Raw genomic sequence first — 24,096 nt, 5'->3', positions numbered from 1 at the left:
CAAAATGTTTTTTCATCGTCGTGAAAGGAATCGAAAGAATATGTTAAATGGAAATAACCTTCTACGTGGTATTTCGTCGAGAGGTTAAGATTTTTTAAGTGGAAAGAAAAAAATCGTTCATCGACTAATTTTATATTTATTTATTTACTCAAATGGAAGGCAATCGACAAATTTGCAACAAATAAAAATAAATAACACTCTCTCTAGCAATAATTACGTGATCGGTTACTTAAAAGTACGTTATTGTAATAAATTCAAAGATACATAACAAAATCCGTATCTTTCTTTCGTATGCGCATAGAAAATATGTTTTCGCTCGATTGTATTCCGTTTTCAATGCGATAGCAAGATTCATCATTCATGCAGCATCCTCTCGTTTACTCGTTCGATCTCTCTTTCGGTCTTTCTCTTTTTACCTTGCTTTCTCTCTCTCTCTGTTGCATACACACCCACCTATACACACACACACGCACGCACGCACGCGCGTCGTGCACGCGCGCGTGCGTATCGCATCACGTTCTCGCTCGCGCAATCTCTCATTTTACTTATCTCTAACCAAGCAAATTTCTGTACACGATCGTTCATACATTTATATTTTTTCGCTCACACTTTATTCTCTCTTTTGTCTTACATACGACACGTAATTACAAAGAGATTCACGTACGCTTTAATGCGGACTACCAGATTCGCACAGCCTGACAAAATCAATCAATCATCGGATAGATTCATGATTAACGATTCGAAATTGAAATGAATTAATTATTTATACAGAATTAGCATCGACGCATCGAGAAAGGGAAAAAAGAAAGCAATGCTCGGCGCGTATTTATCGAGATCGTCGTTCGTTGCTTCTTCGCTTTACTTTCCATGTCGATACGAAAAGAATCGTTCTCGCTCGTTCGGATAGATCCGTCGAAGTAACGAACGATGATGTTACGCGACGGTAGTGACGAGATGATTATGACGATTGCAATGATCGTTACACGTAAGTAAATACATATATACGCGATGGCAAGGGAAATTTGGCACATTCAACTTTACGCTATTCGCCAATACCATGTTCCGTTTTCCTCGCAAGAAAAGAAGAATTCGATCGTGCGGTAAATTTAAATGCAAAGAAATGTAAACTTCTTCTATGCCGTTGTTGTCGGTAACGTCCGCTACGAACGAATAGAAAGATTAACCGAATGAAATCAGTTTGACGATTATTCGTTAAATGCATTGATTATGTTATACTTTAACGGCTTAATCACCGTTTCATCGATCTCAAGTTCGCGCGATTCGAAAAGAAAATGATAAGAAAGCTTCTATGCACTTTTATTCTTCTTTCTTTTCTTTTGGACTTTTTTCTTTCATTTTTTCTTTTTTTTTTTTCATATCAACGCAGATAACACGGAACATGGCGATGGTTCGAGGATCTCTGATTGGAGCGAATCATTGGAATGTTGCACTTTAGCTGCTCTCCGTTACACGATGGTAAATATCAGTGCCAACGACGTTACGCCAAGACGCATTTTTCTTAGCAAATACTTTTCGTCATTCGCTCTTCCTTTTCTTTCGAATTTGCGTATGGACCATTACTCTTTCTTTCCCTTCTCTCGCTCATTTTCAGCGTATATTTATGTATACGTATATACGTATACATCATGTATATGTATAGACATAGATAATTTCTCGAATCGAGAGTATAAGGAAAGAAAGATTTAAAACAGTGATTTCCGATTTATTATCCGATCGATGTAAAATTTGGGGTTTCCAATAACTATTAGCACCGTTGATTTATTATACTTTGATAAGATTCGCACATTCTTTTCCCAACGTACACACTCACGCGTATCGACTCATCCACGCGTTTTTCTCGTATTACATATTTTTCTTCTGCAAAAATCCATACACATGCATAGCACCCACGCGCGCTCTCTCTCTCACTCTCGTTCTCTCTTTCTCTCTCTTCCTCTCAGCATCCTCATTTTCCTCTCCGCATTACCGAGGCGAGCGGCGCGATCCCGTTGTATCTTTACGTCGTCGCCAGGAAGCTACACTTGTCTCGGCGAGGCCGGTAGCAGTACGCTTGAGCAAAAACAATTGAGAGTTATTCGATGTATTCGGTAAAAAAATGACCTAACTTGTTTGTATATCGTGAAAATAACTGCATCGACAACGACGTTACTATCGACGAAACTACGTATAATGTCAGCCAAAGATTATTTTCTATTTGACGTACGCTATATGGTCTTATCAAGTACCTCCTATCGTGATAAGCAAGAAAGATGTCGGACTCTCTAAATCTAAGTGCTTGGAATGCGGTCTTGATTGTCCTCGTCGAAATGATAGAATCATAAACTGCAAGCAATTTACTTTACCCTCTCGTAAAGAGGATACTCTTAGGACTCGTGATTGGAATAATAATTGTTTATTATTTTTATACAATGAGGAGATGCATCTAATTTCCATAACTATTGTGATAAATTGAAACGACGCGAGAAAGCAAAGCGGGATTAAGAAATTGAATGAGATAGTAAACGAGATTAATAGCACAAGCAGAGATCATACGGTATGTATTTGGAATCAGAAAACATCATCGATGCGACTAATGAACCTCTGGCTGAACAACCCGCTGCACCTATTCTCGGACCTTATCCTATTTCCATAAAGACGTTTTTGATTTTTATGAAAACACCATTGATTTTCCTGAGCCAACCGAAGTTCCCAGAACGAGCCCAAGACTCGAGCTGGTACGAGAGGCCGGCAGCTTTGGGTTCGAAATCTCATTCTAGTTTGTCATGAGTTTAGAAACATGGAATGTCATAAAACAACAACAAATCAAAGAGAAAAAAAGTGAAAAAGAAAAAGAAAAAGCGAGAGAAAACATCATCTGGGAAAGAAAGCTGAAGGAATCGCGCCAAGCCGCGACCTCGGTAACGAGACCATGCCCGTTGCTACTACAAAGCAATTCGTACTTTCCACATATAATATTATAGATTAAAGTATGTGTACCTTCTAACATCACATGCTCTGGCTTAGAAAATATCGCAACTGCGCTGCCAAAAGTCGATCGATTCGAGCGTCTCGAAAAACACGTTCGACTCTCGGACAGAGGCGCGCGTGTTATATATATATATATACACATATATATATGTATATATGTATATATATCTATAAGGTATTATAATTTACATATATAAGTATCTATCTAACGTATGTATACCTTTACAATTATTCATTTAATTATATTAAATTCTCGTAAATGTTGTAATTATGCAGTTTTGTTACGATTGATTACAGTTTTTTTTTTGAGGGAGAAGGATAGGGAAAGAGTACAAACGAGAAGGACGTATAGGTAGTACTTCCCGTTTCTTCTGCATTTTTTTTTGCACACACGCTAATTTGCGATTATTAAAACTCAAGCAACACACGACCGTAGACTGGATAGAGTACGAACTACATATCTAAAAACGTCGTAAGAAGACTCTTTGGAGAATTTTGAAAACATTCGTCTCGTTGTCTTTGCTTCCGCTCGTATCTAGAGCCGATATCGTTTTGAAATCGTGAAATACCGCGTCCGGTTAGATAGAGAAACCAACTGGGTAAGGAGGTTCATTCCAGTTATCTTTATCGCGATAGGACTCGTGATATCGTCTGAAAGCACAACGATTATGTGCGTTGACATATTTTTTTTGTATTTTCTTTTTTTTTTGTTTTTTCTGTAAGTTTCTTTTTAGCGACGAAGGAAGACCGAGGAGGAGTGCACATGCTATAAGAAAAGATCCTCTTCACCCTCGATCGTCCACCTAAGATATGCTTCTCTCGACTTTCGATTCAGGAGCAATTCACTTGGAATCGTTCACTTTTCGTTACGATCAGATACAAGTTCTTCGGCGCGAAGCATTCGAGCTTATCGACAAAGTCAGGCTCGTTGTTCGGCCACGATTCGTTCGAAACGAATATCGTGATGACACCTACACTCGGTACAATTTTTGCACGACAAGTATATATATGTATATATGTGTGTGTATATATATATATATATGTGTATGTATATATATATATGTGTGTATATATATATGCATGTATATATATATGCGCATTACACTCGTGTCCAGACGCGATGTACGTGGTGCCAAGATTAGTAGTCCGTGCTTCTTGTTCGTTAACGTTTAAGTACACAAAGTTGAGTTTCGAGAATGAATCTCGGCTAGGTCGCAAAGTCTACCTTGTCCCACGTTAGAGAGAGTTCGGAGGACATCTTAAAGTCCGAATCTTCCATGTTAAAGAGATCGAAGGGATCTTGACTACTTGCCAGCAGCGGATCGTAAATATCCGTTGCCGAGGATAAGGATGTAACGTGTGGAACCGATTGTTGAATCGACATGGGCGTAGAAGAGGGCGGCGACTGAGGCATCAAGGAATCCAACCAGTCGGGATCGTCCATGTCCATCGGCATGTCCGCTATATCCATAAGTTCGCTGGAAGATTCCATTTTAACTCCTAGGCCACAGTCGAGTTGACCAAAGTCCATCGTACCCAATGTCTCCAGATCCAGTCCCAATTCCTATCAAGCAATATCGATTTAGTTTAGTTAGTTATCGTTTTAGTTTAGATAGCTTCGAAGTATCGATCGATTGAATTACTTAGGACGCGACCTACTTTAAGATCCAAGTTTGCGTTGTCCGATGATGTGACCTCTTGCGGTGGTTGCGGATCCGGCGAGGCCTCCTGCACCGATTGAGGACTCAGTAGCATAGCTGCGTCCAAATCGTTATCCGAATTCAACAGGTGCGTTCCGAAGGAAGAGATGTCTTCTTGTTGTTGCAATTGCTGTAACGAAGTAGGTAATTGAATGGAAAAGGTTGCCAATGGTAACGGTGGAGGCGGTGGCGGTGCCGATGCCGATGCCGCAGCCGAGGCAGACGCCGATACCGATGTCGATGCCGATGTCGACGTCGACGGACTAGGACAACCGCTTTGAGAGACCTCCATGGCCATCGGGCTGATCGGACTGATAGGACTAGCGGCCGCGAATACTAAAGATTGAGTCGGACTGTCCGCTGGCGCGGTAAACACCAAATTCTGTTGGAGCTGACGATTCGGAGTGGTAGGCGTAGCCGGATCCTGAGCCGCGCTCGGTGGAAGTTCTCCGTTTTTAATAAGAATTTCCAACACGTCGTCGACGACTTGACTCTTAATATGACTCTTTTGAACCGGTTCTATCTTGACCTGAACGTACGAACAATTTTAGACGAAGGTAAAAAGAGATGGTAAAACGAAAAAAGAAATTTAAGTGCGAGTTATTCGAAATTATACCGACCTTCAATAATTTGGCTGCCTCGTCGTATTGAGGCGGCGGTGGTTTACCATCCTCCGTGCTGCTCGCTTGCTGTTGCTGCTGCTGCTGCTGTTGTTGTTGTTGTTGTTGTTGAGCTTGGGCTTGCGCGACTAGAGCACCGAGCAACGATCCGTTCAGTTTGGCCGGTTTGGCTAGGTTCAAAACTATCGCGGTAGGTATTTGAACGGTGGTACTATTCTTAGCTTGATTTTTCTTATTGTTAATCGCCGTGAGCGCTGCGGAATCCAGAATGGCAGTCGCGTTGTTCGGCTGGGTCTGTAGAAAAGCAGCCAAACTGGCTTTCGCATTGAGATGCTGGAACGTCGCGTGCTGTTGCTGCATTTGCTGCTGGGACTGTTGATGATTCTGCTGTTGTTGTTGCTGTTGTTGCTGTTGCTGCTGCTGCTGTTGCTGCTGCTGCTGCTGCTGCTGCTGCTGCAAGTGTTGCAACTGTTGCAGATGTAAAGCTAATTGCTGCTGTTGCATCTTGCTTTGTATATGCTGCTGCAACACCAGTTTCTCGGCGCGGACAGTCGCGGGCTGAGTTTGTCGAATTTGTTGAAGTTGTTGTTGGGATTTATACAACTCCCGCTGCAACTCTTCTATCCGTTTTCTTTGCTCTTTGATGATATCGTCTCCTGAAACACGAACTGGATCGTAAAAACACCCACGTGTGTCGTCTTTCGAAGCCGTAGCGACGTCGCTCGAAAGTCGCGCTGAAACGCGCGAAGAAAATAAATTTTTGTTCTGCCGTTTGGACGAGGTAATAACAGCGATACGAGGTAATAACGTAGACGTACCTGGTGGGCTCGACGGATCGTCGTGCTCGCTGCCGTGAGGCGAATCCGTCCGCGGGCTATTTGGTTCGTCCTTGACGATCGAGCTAGGGCTCTTCGCTTGCGAACTAGATTCGTCGGACGTCATAGGACCGGGCGTGTCCATCAGTATATGGCCCATGTGCGTGACGTGAGGTCCGTTAGAGCTCGAAGTCGAGTTCCCGCTGGAGGATTCCGTGAACGGCTTTAGCCGCTCGATCAACTGGGGCTTCGAACCCGACACCGGCAGATTGCGTCGTTTCAACTCGACTTTGAGATCGCTCACTGAAGAGAAACGGCGACGTTGAGATGGAAAAGGTCGAAGAAGAGTACTTCTCGAGTACTTACCTTTCATATCTTCCAACTTGCCCAAGGGCCTGAGCGGTGGTTGCTCGGACGGATTGTTCGAGGAATTCGAGGGCGCGGGACTCGGAGCGTTCGCGCTGCTCCCGCTAACGCTTCCGGCATCGCTGGCACCGCTGCTGGTAAGAGACAGCGGCTTTTGCGCGGCTGGCAATATAATCTGAGGATACTACGGGAAACGAAAAAAATATCACATTCCATACGTCGGTTTTCGCCTTCCGATCGATTCGCCCGTTCGTTTCTCGATGAGAACGTAACTCGGACGTTCGTAGAGAGAAAGCGTAAGTGTGACGTGTAAGTAAGCGTTCGAGCTCATGCATGTCAGTAAAGGACACCATTATCGCGTGTAGTATCGGTTCGGTATGTGTGTACCTTGTGCTGCCATTCGAGCTGCCACTGAAGGAATAGCTGTTGTTGCTGCAGGAGCAGCTCGTAGCTCGTCTCGCCGGGTGGCGCCGAGCCGAGACCGGGGGGCGTAGACGAAACCGACGTCTTTTGTGCGTTTGGCGGACCCTGCCACACAATTATCGCATCGCTCATTAGTCGTGGTTAATCGTTGTTAATCGTTGTTACATTTTTCCTAGACAGGCGATCGACCGAGAACGCGCTTGGAACAGTAGCGGACTTGCTCAAAGTCGAACGCGATAGGGTAGAATCGGTCTCGAGCGCGTTAGGAAAGGAAGACGCCGGTGAGGTGGGCACGCACCGTTTACGAATGATAAATGATACACCGCGAACGTTCTCTCTCCGCGCTCTCATTTGCACGGCCGTATCATTCTCGACAGGGACGCGCTTTCACGAAGGAAAGAGAGCGGGAGAGGGAACGCCGAATAAGAGCGGGCCCTCGCGGCACCTATCGACGCGAGGCCTCTCTCGCTCATAGGTGCAATTAGCGCTCGAATTACTCAGAGATAACGAGGTGGGCCCGGGGCCCCTCGAGAGATCGCGAGAGTTAATCACCCGATACGATCTCCCTCTCTCCGGTCGTCGTCTCCTCCTCCTCCTCCTCCTCCCCCCCCCCGTTTCGCCTGGCCACGGGAGCCGAGAGATTCACGGTTGCGTCCGTACTCGTTTTTGCCACGACTCTCTTCCAGCATGCCTCCTCTCTTCTCCGTTCCTCTCCTCCTCGCGTTCGCCGTCTGCCTTTTTTTCTTGCCTCTTTTCATCTCGCTCGTTGCCACGTCGAAACGCGATTCCCCGTTAGCCGAAAACTAGTTTGTAGTAGCACGCAACGATCTTTTTGGGATACTCGGTAATTATCGCGCGCGTCTCCTCCGTACGCGCGTTATGTAGCAAGTATATTACTTTCGGCTATAAAGCACACGCTTCGCGGCCATTCGTACGAGCGCGTATACCTACACGCGATACGCGTAAGTATATTTAAATACAAACGAGACGAGACGAGAGAGGAAGATGGGAGAGAAAGACGGGTTGTTGGAAAGGTAATCTGTTCCAAACGACGAGCTCGTCGATAAAAAAGCGCGACGCGCTGGTTTACCGTTCGTCGCTCGTTACTCCGGATACGATTGCAATTCGCTTAAATTCGAATCGGTAGGAGGGGTCGATAAGAGCGGAGCTTTATTACTCACTTTGTACTCGTGAAACTTGATCGTACGCGTCTTAGGCTGGCTCTTGGTCTTGGACTTTTTCCTGTTCTTGTCCTTGCCCGGCGCATCGTTTCTCTGACACGCCGAGGACGCGATCGGACTTGGCTGTGGTCTAGGAGTGATGGCTGCCGGCGGTGGAGCCGGTGGCGAGGCTATCGAGATATTCGACAGGGGACTGAGGCTCGAGGTCGTCGATCCCAAGGACATGGGACTCGACGCCGGCGCCAGTGGGAGCAGCGTGCCCGATGCCCCGTTCGTTTGATTCGCCTGCCGTAGAGATATACATGTACATATGTACGTATATACATAGAACAAACGTGAAATACTCTTTCGCGATCCTTTGAAAGCTCCGCGAGAAATTTCCTTTTACCTGAGCGGACGGGTGTTGTTGAGCCTGTTGCGCCTGGTGTTGCGAGCCAACGACCGTGTTGCATAGCTCGGCGAAGGTCTGTATCGTCGGTTCCGTTCCGGACGCTTGCTGGAAAACGGGCGACGTCGACGAGACGACGACCGCGCCGCCGGTCGTGGGGATGCTGAGGGAGACCGTGACGATTCCCGCGGAGGCCGCTGCCGTCTCGAGAACGTCCGAACGCGACTCCAACTGCGGCGACGGAGCACCTTCCGAACTTTGGGAGTCATCCTCGAACGTTATGTAGTGATCCGGATGCTGAGGTTTCGTCACCTGTCCCTCGCACGTCGCCTTGAAGGGAATGTGTCCCTCTGCAAGAGAATCGACGACGTCCTTCGTCTTAACGTTTCCAAGGGACCGAGAATCGCTCGAAAATGGATAAAAAGATCTCTCGTACTTACCCTTCACCGCCCTCTCGATGGGCTCCTCCGTATGGAGTATGTTCTTTTGAATAAGTTCGAGCGGACCGGGCCGATGACTGAGCTGATCGTTCAATTGATCGGCGAGTCTGGCCTTCTTCAGCATCCGTTGCCTCTCGGCTAGGCTCGGATCCACGTGACCCACATCCTCGAGTATATGCTGTCTCACGAGCTCTTCCCTACCGGGTCTCTGTTGGATCTTTGCCTTCAACAGATCGCCGGTTTTCGCTCGCTCGAGTTGCTTCCGCTGCTCGTGAAACGCCGGCGGAGTTTTCAGCGCTGCACGAAAGGATAATGAAACTTCGAGGTACGTTCGAGATCGGGAGACGCATGAATTTTCGGTGAGACGACGGGCGCTTAAACGCGGTGCCATTTTGGTGTCAACGTCGAACGACGTCCTCTCGCATTCCTTCCCGCCATTAAGTCGCCGGATAAATGATCCCCGAAACGCGTTTCTGTAGGCGCGAACTCGCGCTTAATACTATTTCCGTACGGTCGATGCAGATGCAGCCACTTCATTACGAGGAATAAAGGAGACTGTACCACCTACGAAGTCGCGCGATGTGGTAATGGAAATGTGTGTTCCTTCCGTTGGTCTCACCGCGCGCCTACAGCCGTGCCATGCGGCGAGCATCGTTTCTCGTCTCGTTAGTCGCTTTCGCGCGATGAGCGAGAAAAATTCTAATTGCGCTCGCTATTTTTAAAAGATTGTCGTTTTTCGATCGCGAGTCGGCGACACCGGCTGAATCGATATTTACGAATCTCTCGTCTCGCGCGGCGAAACTCGCGAAATAAAAATGTCAGGACAAACTGGCCGAATATAACGAACGTCGGACGGCTTTAATTCGACGAGTAAAAAGGGAGGAACACGCGCCGACCGCGCTTAACGATCGATGCGTCGAAAAGAAGGCAGGCGAATGACGTTCGCGAACGTCTTCGCCGTCACCAGGAGTAATTTTTTATTTCGTCGGTCGCGTTCTTTATCACCGGATTCCTATGGGTTATCCGTTCGGCGTATACGACGCGGTAAAAGGATATTTTTGAATTCGTTCTTCGTAAAGTCTCGCGGGAACGTGTTCGAGCCGGGCCGGGCCGGGTCGGGTCGGGTCGGGTCTGCGTTGCGAACAAAAAATGCAGCTCTTTAGCTCGCTCGGCTCGTTAAAAGGGCCGTATTTCCGCGAACGTAGCGCAAAATTATTTCGTGGCGCCGCGCCGGAAGAGTAGGTATATGGCGCCTTAAAGTCTCTTCCGAAGTCTTGCGAATGAAATGAATGAACGCCGAGGGTTGCGAGCTTGGGAGGATACGCCCTCGTAACGCGACGTAACGCATCCGAGGGTGTATTTCCATCGGCCGCGGCAAGTGCCATAAACGCGTACCGCCTTGGTCGGTAACAAGACCGATATTTCAGGTTGCGACCCGAATAATTACCGGATCCTCTCCGTGCGCGTACCGGCGCTACGATATAAACGTTCGACCCACCTCGTAAATCTATTCGTTCGACTAGACGGCGCGATGTTTTCGAGAGAAAATTCTTTAGCCTCTTTGTATTTTTTATCTCTCTTTCCTTGACCTTTATCGATTTTTACCGAATAAAGACGACGAAAGAAATACGGGCCGTAATCGTTCGTGGCAATTAAAAGATCGTGCGACAATTTAGGATACTTTAGACTCGTACGTGCGCGGCCCCGTTATCTCGTTTCACGCTATTAGGACGATCACGGATAATCGCGTGGTTATCGACTCGTAAATGGATTAATCGATGCTGCCGATGAAAAAAGTAATAGTTCACTTAAGCCGAGTAAAAACTAGGGGAGGAAGGAATTCGCCGCGGGTTCGCGGGAACGGCATCGTCGGTCGGTTCGGTGATTGCGAGTTCGAGGCAAATTGCACATCTTGCTTTACGTTACGAACACCTTGGGATTTTATGAACTCTAAAGGTTCGAGAAAATCATACTTACACGGCATAATGCCCTGGGCAACCAGTTGATTTATCGGCCGCCTCAGCATGAGCTTCACCTTCAACGCTGCAACAAAAAAAGCACCAAGAGAATGGATCAAGAGCGATACGATTTTGCGATACCTGTTACGCAATACGTTAGATATTGTTCCTCTTTCTCGTTTTATCTTTAATACGCGTTCGAAAGGAGCAAGCAACGAGAGAGAAGAGGTACCTCGGCGACTCGAACGAACAGCCGCGAAACTTCAACCTCGCCCGACGAGGCTATAAAAAATCTTGCGAGATCAAAGTCGATCGTTGCTTCTCCTTAACGATTTCTCCGCGCTGTTTTCTTTCTCGTAGCATCGTTAAGAAAGTAGAAACGAAAGAAATCGAGTTTGGCGAATATCGCGGACGAAGGAGGAGGAAGGCTCTGGTGGTATAAAAAGATTCACGGAGTCGAAGAGGGGAAATGGTATTTGGTCCGTTTAATTAAAGGAGCGCTCCTTCCTGATCAGAAGTCGCGGCGGGAAACTCGTACGAGGTCCTTGGAAGGATCAAAGGTCGAGAGGGAGTCCGCGCTCTTCTCTCTTTCTCTCTCTCCCCTCCCCCTCCCCCTCTCCTTCTCTCTCTCTCGTCCGGCGGATCGCGAAGCCAGGTACAAATTAACACACAAAGGGCCCAGAGTTATAAATACGCGCGGACGACGCGGGCCAGATTGCATAAATTGCTTCGCTTCCAACGGGGGAAGGAGAAACAAAACCGGCGCGATGCGGCGAGGCGGCAGCGAACGACCGCGCGCAATCTGAATTCAAAGCAGCACCGCGCAGAAATCCAAAGCGAAACGCTCGCTTTGCCTCGCTTCGTCCTCTTCCTCCGCTGCGAAGAAGCAGCTGGGGGGACTAGGAGAAAAATCTCTCTGATTGCTCCCTCCGCTGTGTACCGACCTTAGCCCTGCCTAGCCCCCGTATGTATGCGCATACGTACGCGTCCGTAGGTCCTTGCGTCGAAAGGAATGCGCTGGAAAGTCTCGTCGTTAAATACCGAAGAAACACGAAAGAACAAATACTCGGGAGGAGACTCTAAAGATCGCTCGTCGAGATCGATCGTCCCACGATTGATTTCTTACGATCACGCGGAGAGATTACTTTATCTCTTAACGAGCCGCTTCAATCGACATTCGGTTTATCGATCCTAGAAATCGCGCGAAGAGGAAGGTTCTTCGACGCATAGAATATTCAGGGTTCATTAGCGCCGTGCTCCCGACGTGCCGGGCTTATTAAAAATTCGCCGAACGTAAAGAGACACGAAATAAGTTTCGCCACGCGAGCGGAGCGATATTTGATACGGCTGACAAATACGAGGCATCGAGGCATAAGTATATCTGGACGTACTCGACGGTGTTAAGAGGAGGAGGAGGAGGAACGGGGAGTGGATGCGCCATGGCTCAGAAAAGACAGATACTAACGACCAGAGCGGCACGAGCTACTAAGAAATGCGTAGGACCGAATGCCGCGTCGATCCTTCTCGCGCAAAGCCGCACGTGCGCAACTATGCACGTGCACGGTTCTCCTGCCTACCTGGTGGCAACTTAAGTTACGACTTTCTAACTTTTAAGATAGCAATCAGCGCGCTCCTCGAATACCAACTAAGATTTTAGATTTTAATCGTACTCGCTGCACTAATCACCCCCTTTTTCTTTCTCGAGTAGATTATAGTCGTTTTACGACGATAGTTCCCAATATGTGCGCGAAACGATACCATTGACGATCGCTTCTCACGCGAAACGTGCACGATTTATCCGGCTTTCGATTGTCAAAAGTTGTCTCGGAATTCTTACCTTTCTTTTTGTTTTTTTTTTGTTTTCTTTTTGTTTTTTTTTCGACGAAAGAAATCCCAATGTAATGAGAAAATCAAGACAATGGAGAAAGACGGGACGTTATACGATTCGACGAAGGCGTATCTACATACCATAGCTGTACGTTGCGCATAGTTGCTTCTTGTGTATCCCGTGATACTGGGAGTCGCGTATCGCGATCTTGGCGAAAACGACACGGTGGTCCGACGTTTTCCAAATTCTTCCGATGTTTCGCATATTTCGAAGATTGTATTCTCGTTGGAAGGAGAGATCGAAGGGCGCGAATATCGTCGACGTTAAGCGACGAGTTGGAAATTAAAGGCAGGAATGGGAGAAGAGTAATTTTCGAATTTTGAGACACTTTGAGAAAATTCGAGATACCTTTCGAAGGAACTTTGGAAGCTTTAGATCGGCGCCAATGGATCCGCATGCACGGGAGAATTCAAAGATACTCGAAGATACCTCGAAGACACGCGTGCCGCGCTCCATAAGTATCTACGCAATGCATAGAATGCAAATTTACGCGGCGCATTCCTACCAAGTGAATCCCCCCAAGCGCATTGTACACCACCTTCGCCACCTCCGTCGTCGTTTTCAACGCCGCGACCGCCAGCGCCATTTTTCCGAAAGCTCGACCCTCTTCCTCTCTCTCTCTCGCTGCTCTTCGAGACTAAGGCGAGAAAAAAAACTCGAAGCATTTTTTCAAAGATAGTTTCCGAAACTTGTCGCACACTTTACGAGCCTCCGTTTTCTCGCGCGTGCTTTGCTTTACGAACGCGGAAGGGTGGAGGAGGTCGGTGGGAGATAAATCAACGCGAGAGGAATCCTCGCGCCGGGCGTTAAAGCGTTAAGGAGTTCCGGAAGAGACCGGATTCCTTCGCGGTCCCATAAATATTGCACTCGACTCCGACGACGATTGCTACCGTTTTGACCCCAATTTTCAAACTTCTCGTTTCTCGTTTTATCTTACAAATCGTTCTCGCGTTCGAGGACCTCCAGGAAAGCGGAAAATTTGTCGACCGTCGTGTGGGGCCTATCGAGTTCGATACATTTTTTTCCCTCTTAATCGTTTCATCGAGCTAACGTGATGTAAATCAAGAGATGGGAGCGCGTACTTTCGTAACACCCTGTAGACGATGGAAATCGGGCAAACGCGAAATAGAAAGGCCACGACGACGTAAGCCGAAAGCATAAGACACATTTACGTCGGTACGAATCGCGGGGGTGATCCAATAATACGCCAGCTTTGGGTATAAATAAAGCTTCTAGGCCCGGAGATTACGAAAAGGAGAGATAGAGATGGAGAGATCTCGTCTACTCTCGCCACTTCACTCGTCCCCTCCCTCGCCTCTCTCTCTCTCTCTCTCTCTCTCTCTCTCTGTCTTTGCCCTACCCTGTAATTCCTCTCTCGTTTTATGGTTCTCAATCTTCCTTCCACTTTTACTATTCCTTCTAGTCGAGCCGACGAATGGACGCGTGACATTTTTCAAAATAGATACTCGTGGCCTCGCGTCTTCCTCTATCTCCGACTCATTCTTTCTCGTCGCGTTACGCCCACGCGTTCGTCCGAAAGCTTTCTCGTAAACACGAACGAGACGAGGAACGTTCCTTAAGCAGCGATCTAATTTATTAAACGGTAGTTGGCAAAAATAAGAGACGCTGCGTTTCCGTATTTTTCCAGAAAGAAACTTTTTGAAGACGGTCCGGAGAAGTCGCCGCGGAACTATTTGATTTACGTCTCGCTGCCGCGTTTTATGCGTCGGGCCAAGCACGAGGGAGAAGAATCTTTTCTTAGACGTCCATTAGCCTTAGACAATATTACGGTAATAATAACAGGACCAGGAAATATGACTGCGAGGGAACGTAACGACAATGTGTAGCCGAATTTTCACTTCTAATTCACGACGTTGACAAAGAAAATGACAAAAAAAAGGATGCTATTAAAAACAAAAAAGAAAAAAAGAAAAAAGAAAGAAGAATCGACGACCGAACGAGATTCATCGTAAAAAGTTTATCGATCTGTCCTTCCATCGTAACAGCTAATTCGCGCGAACGAGAGAGGAGTGTCGTTTTATCGTCGATTTATGGGATCGTGAAGGAAATATAAAAATAAACGAGAAGACAATCGTCGTAGCTTCTTCGACGTTGCGTGCGAACTCTCTTTGAAAAAGAAAATAATTAAAACGTCACGTTTATCGCGGATGAAAGAGCGATTCGCTTTAAAATAACGAGTCGAGCCACGGAGATAATTGTCGGCTCTAAGGCAGCCACGCTAATTGGAATTCGTGGCCGTTCGCCGCGAATTTACCGTCGCGGTCTGAATTTTTCACGCGCATTTCCCGCCATTGTCTTTCGACTAGCTCGTACGCGATTGGCCCGAGTACAATAACGTCGATCAAAGCTCGTTCGTCGCAACGTTTCGACTTTTTAAATCAACGAGACGATATTTTGGTTAATATTCTCTCAAGATATCCCTAGATCGATTGTGTACGCGCGCGCGTGAGTGCGTGCGTGCGTGCACGGTTCCGACTCCTTGCGTAGATATATCAGTGCGACGTGAACGTAATAAAGGCGCGTTAGCACGCTCCGCCTACCGGCTACGCCTTCTAATCGATACGAACACTTGTCTTTCGTAACGGTTCCCCCCCCCCCCCCCCCCCCCGAGGAGGACGATAGTTGTCCCGGAGGAATCAGATCGAGTCCCCGTCTATCCCGAATTTTTTCGAAATAAGGCAGACCGGATCCCGATCGTTCGGATTATCTCGTTGGAGGCAAGCGTGCGACTTCTACGCGTATACGAATCTAAAAATATAATCGATGTCGCAATCTTCGTTTACAACTAATTTTATCGGAGGCTTGGAAACGGCTAAAACACAGTCGGCGAATGCGCGAGCGTCAGGGAGTACGCCTGACGATCATAAATCCTGCTCGCGAGGATTCTGACTTATCTCGATTCGTGCCACCCCTGTCTCTCTCTCTCCCCCGCGTCGCTCGATTTTTTTCCTTTTACTTTCCTACGGCACTCTCTTCTTCGAGCGCGCGCGTGCGAGCCAAAGGAGAGGGAGGAGAAGGAATCGTCAGTATTTTTAATCTTTCGCTCGACGCGAGGGCAGGACGTTGCCTTTGGGGAGCAAGCCGAGGCAACGCGTGCATCGCCTTCTCCCTCCCTTCACCCATCTTCTTCTTCTTCTTCTTCTTCTTCTTTTCATTTTAACTACTCCTCCTTCCGTGGCTTCTTCTCGACGAGGAAAAAATGAGGTTAATAACACCAAAATCTATTTATTTAGCGGGAATAAATCACCGCGAGGTTTACGAGCGAACGTATATTACGCAAATCGAGACGTTATATCAATCGGCGCGGCAACTTTTCCTTTCCTTTTCCTTATTTCTTCTCGCTCTTAGGAGCTTTTTCCAGGACTGCGGGCTCCGCGAATCTTCTTCGTTTCTTTGCGTTCGCCCGATCGAGATTTGCCTCTTGGCTCGGTTTTTCTCGGTGAATCGCGAGGAGGAGACTTTTGCTGGATTTAACGCGCGATCGTTTCTCGGAAACGACGAGATATTCGCGCGTGCGCGTCGAATGACGAATAAGCGCTTCGACCCTAACAAGCTTTACCACTTTATAGCGTTTCGTCGGCGAGCTTATTTATCGGAGATTCGACGAAAGGAGGAAACGCGTCGCGCATCCTTTTTCTCGTTTACGAGCGACGAAAGGTACTCCTGGTGGAACCAGGAGGATCGAAAAATATCTCTTTATATCTTCTTTCTCGAGGAGGAAACGACGCTAAAAAGTCGCGAGGAACTCGCTAAATGCGATTACAATAGAAAGCGAATAATCTACGTGTCGTCGGTCCGCTTGGCCGACCTGTGTTATGGTAATTACTACACGTGTTCGCTCCCGTATATATTGGCATTGTTTCAAAGCTTATTCGGGTATCATCGTCGTTTCGACCGTCTCCTCGTACTCGATCGAATCGCTTCTTTTTTACGTAGGGAACACCTGCCATCGGCCGTAACGTCGGATAAAATGTCGCGCGGAGAAAGTTCGTCGTCTGGCGGCATTTTGGCATATTAATTAGTTATGGGATGACGCGAGAAAATAAACGAAAGCTCTCGTCTGCGAAACGCGCATCTTACCGAGCGCGATCGTCGAACTTTTACTCGAGCGAGTTTTAACGAGTCCTTCGAAATAATTTATCTCGCCTCGGAAGAGCCATAAGTGAGTCGTAAGGGGTGGGGGGGGGGGATGCTCCGTTGAAAAAAAACTGTAATTAATGTATTTTCGAGAGTACGTCGTTCGCGTCCACCATTCGTCCGCATGTTCCTCCCCTCCTCTCTCCCTGTCTCTCTTTCTCTCTCCAACGATCCTATAGACGTTCCAAAGAGCCGCCATCGAAAGTAGAAAAAAATTCAATTCATAAAAGCACCGTCCCATGTATCATACACACCCACGCTTCTATTTAGTCTCCGTCCTCTATCTCGGTTTCTCGAGGGAATAGAAGGGGCGCGAGAAGCGCAGCCGTATCCCTCCGGTACTCTCCTCCGGTATCCCTCCAGGTGAAACCGTTTCCTGTGTCGCAAGCCGCGTCTCTCATTCCTGAAGGGTCTTTCCTGCGTCGACCTCTCTCTCTCTCTCTCTCTCTCGCTTAGTCGCGTGCGCGCGCGAACGACCTTTTCTTTCTCTCACGGCATAGTAATATATCTGGGCCGCGTGGGCGGGCCACGTGGGTTTGACAGCTTAGCCCACGGAAACTGGTTACACCCACGAGCGGGCGCGCACGCCAGCGAGAGAGAGAGAGAGAGAGAGAGAAAAGTTACATCGAATTTGATAGAGGCACACGTCAGGTACGCACGGAGAACAACAAGACAACCGACGAAGCGTACTTTTCCGTGCGCTTGCTGCTTCCGCCGAGATACAGATTTTTGCCTTGAAAAGAAAAAAAGCGCGAAAAATGGCGTACGAGAGAGCGTGGCCAAGCGTCTAACAAATATAAAACGCGCGCGTTAATTTTTTTCCTCCAACGTTTAAAAACCCTCTTCTTCCATCGGTCTCCATTTCTCTGCGTCTTTTCCATCGTTCCTTTCGAGTCCTGGGAGGAGCGCGCGTCGCGTCTCTTTCGCGAACAATTAATCGTGACTCCCAGACTCGTCCCTTCAACCCCTTTTCTTTCTCCTTTTTTCTTCTCCGCTGAAATCGAGGAACGAGGTAGAAGCCGCGGTAAGGACGGTAGTTCGCGGGTTGCCCTTTCCAAAAATGGAATTGGTTTCGTCGGTCACGATACGATCTCGCTCGCGCGCGCGCTACTCGAGCTGTGCAGAAAAACGCCATAACTTGGTATCGTATATGGAGGCAATGCACAGGTGCATGCCACCGTGTTCTCTGCACGCTCTTCCCCCACCAAGGCTCGCTCGTTCCACGGTCTTACCCGCCCCATTCTACTTCCACCCCTTCTTCTTCGTCCCTTGACTCGATCGAACGTGCGCGTAGAATGTCAATTGTTTCTCTCTCTCTCTCTCTTCGTTTGCACTTTGCTTCGTACTTTTGTCCCACTTTTTCTCCATTTTTCCCCCGCTCTTTCTCTTCCTCTCTCTCTCTCTCTCTCTCTCTCTCGTTTTTTCACGATGCAACATGGTTGCGATACTCGAGAGATTTTCTCTCCTTCTCTCTCATCCAAGATCTCCCTTTTCCTTTCTCTCTCTCTCTCTTCGGTTTATCCGTCCTCTTCCCGAGATTGCGTTAGCCGATCGGCGAGTATCAGAGAGACAAATGTCTCTCTTTCTCTCTATCTTTCCTTCGCTTCTCTCTTCGTTATCTTGCCATCCGTCTTCGTCCTCGCCGATCTCTTGCCAAAGGCGAGTGGTAACGAGTTCGGTAAAAAATAATTAGTATGTCCCGTCCGAGAGTCGGTGCTTCTAGAAATAGACCGGTCCGCATAATCATCCGTCGATTCCGAGACCGCTTTGGAAACCTGGCGGGCGGCTTTACTTCTCTACGAGACTTTACCGCCCGTTTCTCGGGAGGACGACGACGGAGAACCGCATGAGAGTTACTCCCTGCGCGCGCGCGTGCGAAAGAGAGAGAGGAGAGGTGCGTGGTATCGCGATTCGACGCGAACGTGAATTACGATGTGATTTTATGACTCAACGATACGTAGGATCGCGTCTTCGTAACTCCGAAACTCGTACCTTCCTTCTTTCCCTTTTATCTTTATTTTCACGATAGAGACGGCAAAAATTGAAAGGAAAATTCAAACGAGGAAACAATGGGTCAGAGGTAATCGTTCGGAAGTAGGAGATACGGTACCTTGGCCAACGTAGGTCTCGTAGGTGCGAGACTAGCAGGAACCGAAAGACGCGCGCGTGCGCCAGCGAGCGAGTCGCGTGCGAGAGCCAAGCCGGTGAGAGTTGAATTTATGAATGAACGAACGGACGGACGAAGGGCGAGCGTGGGCTCGCCCACGCGCTCTATCATAATCGGTACCTCCGGCCTAGTCACGAGCGCCTCGCCGAGACTCGTCGAGAGTCGTGGAGAGTCGAGATCGCGCGAGCGAACGAACGAACGAACGATTCGTTCCTATCGCGAACGAACGACTCCGACTATCTTGGAAATACCTCTTGTCCTTTTGGAAACTTTCGAAAGATTTTCTCGCATTCGAACGACTTCTCTCAACGAAACTTGCACTTTTTTTCTCGAAAAATCGAACGACGACGAAAGGAAAGGCCTCTCGGGTTCGAACGTTTTCCACCTACCGAGGATAGAGCGAACGTCGAAGAATTATATCGATAAGTCGTCGCTCGGTCGAGCTCGTACGTTCGTCATCTTAACGCGCGCACGTTACGAGAATGAATAATCCATGGAGCGAAGAGTGCTGGCCGAAGGCAACGTATGTGCGTCCCACACAAGTATTTCAGGTGTTTCGACTAACGAGCGATTTGCATGGAACAACGAGGACGTTCGAACGGCGACGACGACGACGAACGAACCAGTTCTCGAGCCGCCAAAGAACTCCTTCGTAACGCTTCGGATCCCGAGGAAAAGGAAAGAGAGACCACCGTTCGTCCATTTCGAGAAGTTCGATCCCTCAAAAAGTTGTCGACACGATCGTGACGTAAGAGGATTACGGTTCGAGTCGCGAAGGAGGACGCGCGCGCATTAGCTTTTCTTTTTTACATTAATTAGTTATCGCATAAAAAGGCCGGCTCTCGCACGTACCATGTAAATGATCTCTAACGCGATGTAAATGAGGGGAGCGCGAAGCGTGTAATGACACGAAATACATTGTCCTCGCTACGACGTACGATTCATTATGCATTACGCGGTTGCACCATTAATATATCGGGATGCTGGAGGCTTCGACTCATCGTATATCACTACTGGCCGAATTTTTCTTCGTTCGGTTTATCGCGCGTACCTTATAATCGCGTTTATTGGACGTTATATCGTCGTATATTACTTCGCGCATCGCGCGTGCCATAAAGCGACGACGTTTAAAACAAATCGAAGTGACAAAGGACGAGGAGAGGCGCGAGGGTGATTGCGGGGGTGGGGACGAGGAGATAGGGGGAAGAGAGCAAAAGTCGTTTGCATAACAGCGCCGAGCTATGTAGGTAGGTCCGTCGAAAAAGTCGTCGCTCCTGGATACGTGCTTGAATTATTATCTAAGGTGCTCGTTCGGAAGCCGCGTATTAAATCCCAACGACAACGACGTCGGGCTTGATCAACGCCTGTCGCGACGAGATAAAGTATCGACTTTATCGATTCTCCCCCCTCTTCCTTTTTTATAATGGCTAATTAATTAAGTAGCCAAGCAGAAATAAATAACGACTACTAACGACCTCGCTGGATATTAACGACTACGGAGCGTGTCTTAAAAGCGGCGCCCGTTAATAAAACGACGTACCGGCGAACGGTGCGTCGAACGAAAATCGTTGTTTACCTTTATCACGTTTGATGCGTCTGCAAATGGCGCACATGCGTCGGCCGCAGTGCTGCCTCTCGGGCTTCTGCTCGGTGTCCAGGGTGACCATCTTTCTGATAATTTTGATCGGTCAAGAATACAACGAGCGAGAAAAAATAAACGATACGCGCGATCGTTCGTAAAGTCGTTCTCTTCCTGTACTTTTTATACTCGCACACTCGTTTCGATTCGAAGAAGGATATCTCGATCCGGTGACTTTCCGGCTCTCGCGAGAGACGAATTCATTCCGATCGAACTCGACGTTGTTTCGAGCGTTAACACGGACTCGAAGGGATAATCCTCTTGTCTCGACGTTCCTGTCGTCGTCGAGGAGAAAAAATCGATCCTTTCGATCCACCCCTGGGGACGAAGATCGACGCTCCTGCGATTAGCGGGTCCTGTAAGTCGACGGCTCGTCAGATCTATCTCCTCGATCTCTCGAATACGCGATATCGTCTCGCAACCTCGTAGAAATTACCAAAATGGTCATGAATTCGTTTATGCGCGAGGCCGTCGACGAAAACGACGACGACGACGACGACGACGACGACGACAACGACAACGACAACGACAACGACGACGAGGACTTATTTACCGACATGCTTCGATACATCGAAGATTTTCCCAAGCTCGCTGCTCCGTCGTTCGCGGGACGCATAGCGTCGAACGTATAGCGTATAAACTTAACAAAGCCCTATCGCGAGTGATCGCGCCTGTCATTACCGTCGATTGTTAGCCTTAAAACAATCGTTTTTCGTGACGTAACGCTTTCACTCGGTTCCTTGGTCGCGCAGACTCCGCTTGGAATTTCACACGGGTTTTCTCCTCCTGCTGAATTTAAGTCCGTATGCACGAGAATTGATTTCACCTTTACTTCGTTAATTGCAACGGGACGCGTCATAAATCACGTTTACGTTTATTCGATTTCGTACGTTTTGACTTCGGCGCGCCACGGCACTGCACGGCACTGCACGGTACTGCACGGCACTGCACGGCACGGCACGGCACGGCACGGCACGGCACGGCGCGGCACGGCACGGCGCGGCACGGCGCGGCAAGGCTCGTAGGCGCGACGCGATTTCGAAGGAATGGCGATTTTAACGGGCCCCTTCCTCCTCCCGTCTCTCGATGTAAATTACAATTTTTATTTCGGCAGATCTTATCGAATTCGCGCGTCCCGCGCTCTGTCGTCCAGAACACAGACAACGAGAAAGACGCGCGAAAATGATTTTTCTACGATTCCGTTCTATCCTCCTTCCCTTTATCGCGCCTCTCGAGCTAATCAAGCTCAATTCGATTTAATTAATCCTCGATTCTTAATCCTCGCTCCCAAAGCCGATCTCTTGCTTCGTCTACCAGGGGTAATTAGCCGAGAAGAGATAGTCGTGGGCAGTCGACCAGTCGATAATCCAGTCCGAAACGAGACCGAAGACTCGCCCTTTCTCTTCCTCGCTCGTCTTCTCTAACGCCGACAATTCGTTCGCTTTCTTCGCGTCGTCGCGTGGGCGATGCTTCTTCCTTCCTCGGCGCATAAATTACGTCGGATTTCTTGCCACGAGCGTGGAAAGAGCCGACTTTCGAAAATCGTACGAGAAAAGGGGAGGGAGAAGGCGGGGAAGGAAAATGGAAGAAACGATTTGGTAAATCGGTCCGAAGCGAACGTTCCGTCTCCTCTTTCGGCGTGAGATCCTTTTCTTTCTTCTTTTTTTCTCCCGTTCTCGCAGCACCGATCGTCGAATTTACGATTACAAGAGCGACGAAGACGCGGGGCAGAAAGTACCGAGTCACCGAGACTCGTCCGCAAAACCGGTACAAAGTTGCGAAGCTTATTTCGGTACGGTCGAGTTCCCGCAGAAAGGATTAAATCATTCGTCCCGTTTAAGACCGATACGAATCCGTGAAGTTTATTTTAATACCGTGGCCCCTTATTGTTGATGCAAATGAACGGACTATGGGTCCACCGAGATAGGGGCCAACGGAGAAAGATAGAACGGCGGAGAGAAAGAACACGGGACGGGGAGGAGTACGAAGAGTCGAAGAGTCAGAGTGAAAGTTGACAAAACGTATTCTCGAGGGATCCGGTAAACGCCCACGCACGGCCATTTAATTAACACCGAAATTGCTGTACGCGCGATCGGAGATCGTACCGAGCGTGCATTAAACGGCCGACCGCGCAACTCCGCGTAAATAATCATTTGCTATTTAATCATGCGCGATCTTAATTGCCACACGCGTTTCTCAAGCGCTGCTCTCGATCGAAAAGAATTCCCTCCCGCGACGATTTTAAGATTTCCACGGCCGTCGCACCGTTTGTCGGCTGCTTTTCGACGTTTTCGCAAGAAATCGGAGTAAAAAGTGTAATATAATTAATGCCGACGCGACGTACGTAGGATTTCTCAACGAGAAAACGGCCGAGTTTATCGAGGTACGATATAATATTCTCGACTATAATATTCTCTACGTTTTCTCTCTCCCGGTGAATTTCATTTATCGAGGTCTCTCTTTTTCCCTTTCCCTCCCCCTTCCTCCCTTCCTACCGCGATTACAGTGTAGAGACATTAAGCCGCTCTTTATCACGAGAAACGTTGTTATAATTAACTTTTTGGAAACGTCTCTCGCTTTAATCGAGCACGTACCGTCTAATTATTTTAATTACCGTTATCATCCTTATTACGCGTGGTCGTTCGTTAATGCCACGCTCGTACAAAACGGTTAACCGGATTGTTTCGTCCCCGTCGTTTAATTTACTTATCGCGTTTATCGCTACCAACGAGCGATCGTTCTCCGGGAGGGGGTTGAGAAGGAGGTTGAAGAGGAGCCCGAGGTGGAGGCGAGAGAAGAGCACGAGAGGGAAGCGCCCGGAACCCGATCGAGCCGATCGAGCATTGATTAATTCGCGGCGCTTTTCTGCCATTTATAACGCCGCGGCTAATTAAGCGTGCCCGGGTTAATCGTGCAATTTGTTACCTTAATGACGTATCAAGTTACGAAATTAACGTCGCAGGCTTCTCGATAGCGCTTACCAGCTACATCGAGGCCCTCCTCATTTACCCCGTCCGACCTATTATTTCTCAGCTTTATGTCCCTCCTCGACGACTCCGCGAAGAAACGAGCGTGTTTCGTGAGTCTCTCGTTTCTTTTCGTTCCTATATCTTCTTCCTCGCTCGTTTCTTTCCCCCTTTGTTCTCTTCTCCCTCTTTCGATACTTGGTCCCGATCGGGAGAAAAGCGGAGTTTCTCTCGAGGATTTGCCTAAGGAGCGAAATCGAGCTCTCCTTCGGCAATTAACTAACGAAAGGAAGAAAAAAGGAGAAGAAGAGATTACGCAAAAGGGAGCAGCCGTTACGTCGTATCGAGGGAGGCAATAATTAGCGCGACGAGTTTTGTAACGATTAAGACGTACTATAA

The 24,096-nt window shown here is 48.1% G+C and overlaps 1 protein-coding gene across 10 annotated transcripts in view; it reads right to left on the bottom strand.

Moving 5' to 3' along the window:
* Positions 1–125: 125 nt before the first annotated feature.
* The window catches only part of LOC127068129 (myocardin-related transcription factor A), a 182,446-nt gene continuing 158,475 nt past the window's right edge, over positions 126–24,096 (bottom strand). For 6 of the 10 annotated variants that reach the window (XM_051004716.1, XM_051004627.1, XM_051004443.1 and 3 more), the window contains 10 exons: positions 10,899–10,964; positions 8,922–9,218; positions 8,482–8,831; positions 8,094–8,378; positions 6,877–7,017; positions 6,490–6,673; positions 6,127–6,426; positions 5,309–5,976; positions 4,648–5,217; positions 126–4,552 (listed from right to left, as the gene is read on the bottom strand). In XM_051004716.1, the coding sequence (XP_050860673.1) occupies positions 4,196–4,552; positions 4,648–5,217; positions 5,309–5,976; positions 6,127–6,426; positions 6,490–6,673; positions 6,877–7,017; positions 8,094–8,378; positions 8,482–8,831; positions 8,922–9,218; positions 10,899–10,964 (3,218 nt within the window). In that variant the 3' untranslated portion in view covers positions 126–4,195. Of the gene's footprint in view, positions 4,553–4,647; positions 5,218–5,308; positions 5,977–6,126; positions 6,427–6,489; positions 6,674–6,876; positions 7,018–8,093; positions 8,379–8,481; positions 8,832–8,921; positions 9,219–10,898; positions 10,965–20,668; positions 21,666–24,096 lie in introns of those variants that run through there. The other 4 variants (XM_051004180.1, XM_051003907.1, XM_051004355.1 and 1 more) reach the window with 3 other exon arrangements.

Source organism: Vespula vulgaris, chromosome 1 (assembly GCF_905475345.1).
Source record: "Vespula vulgaris chromosome 1, iyVesVulg1.1, whole genome shotgun sequence".
Taxonomy (NCBI): Eukaryota; Metazoa; Arthropoda; class Insecta; order Hymenoptera; family Vespidae; genus Vespula; species Vespula vulgaris.
The sequence above is the reverse complement of the archived record's forward strand: the minus strand, read 5'-3'. Positions and strand labels throughout refer to the sequence as shown.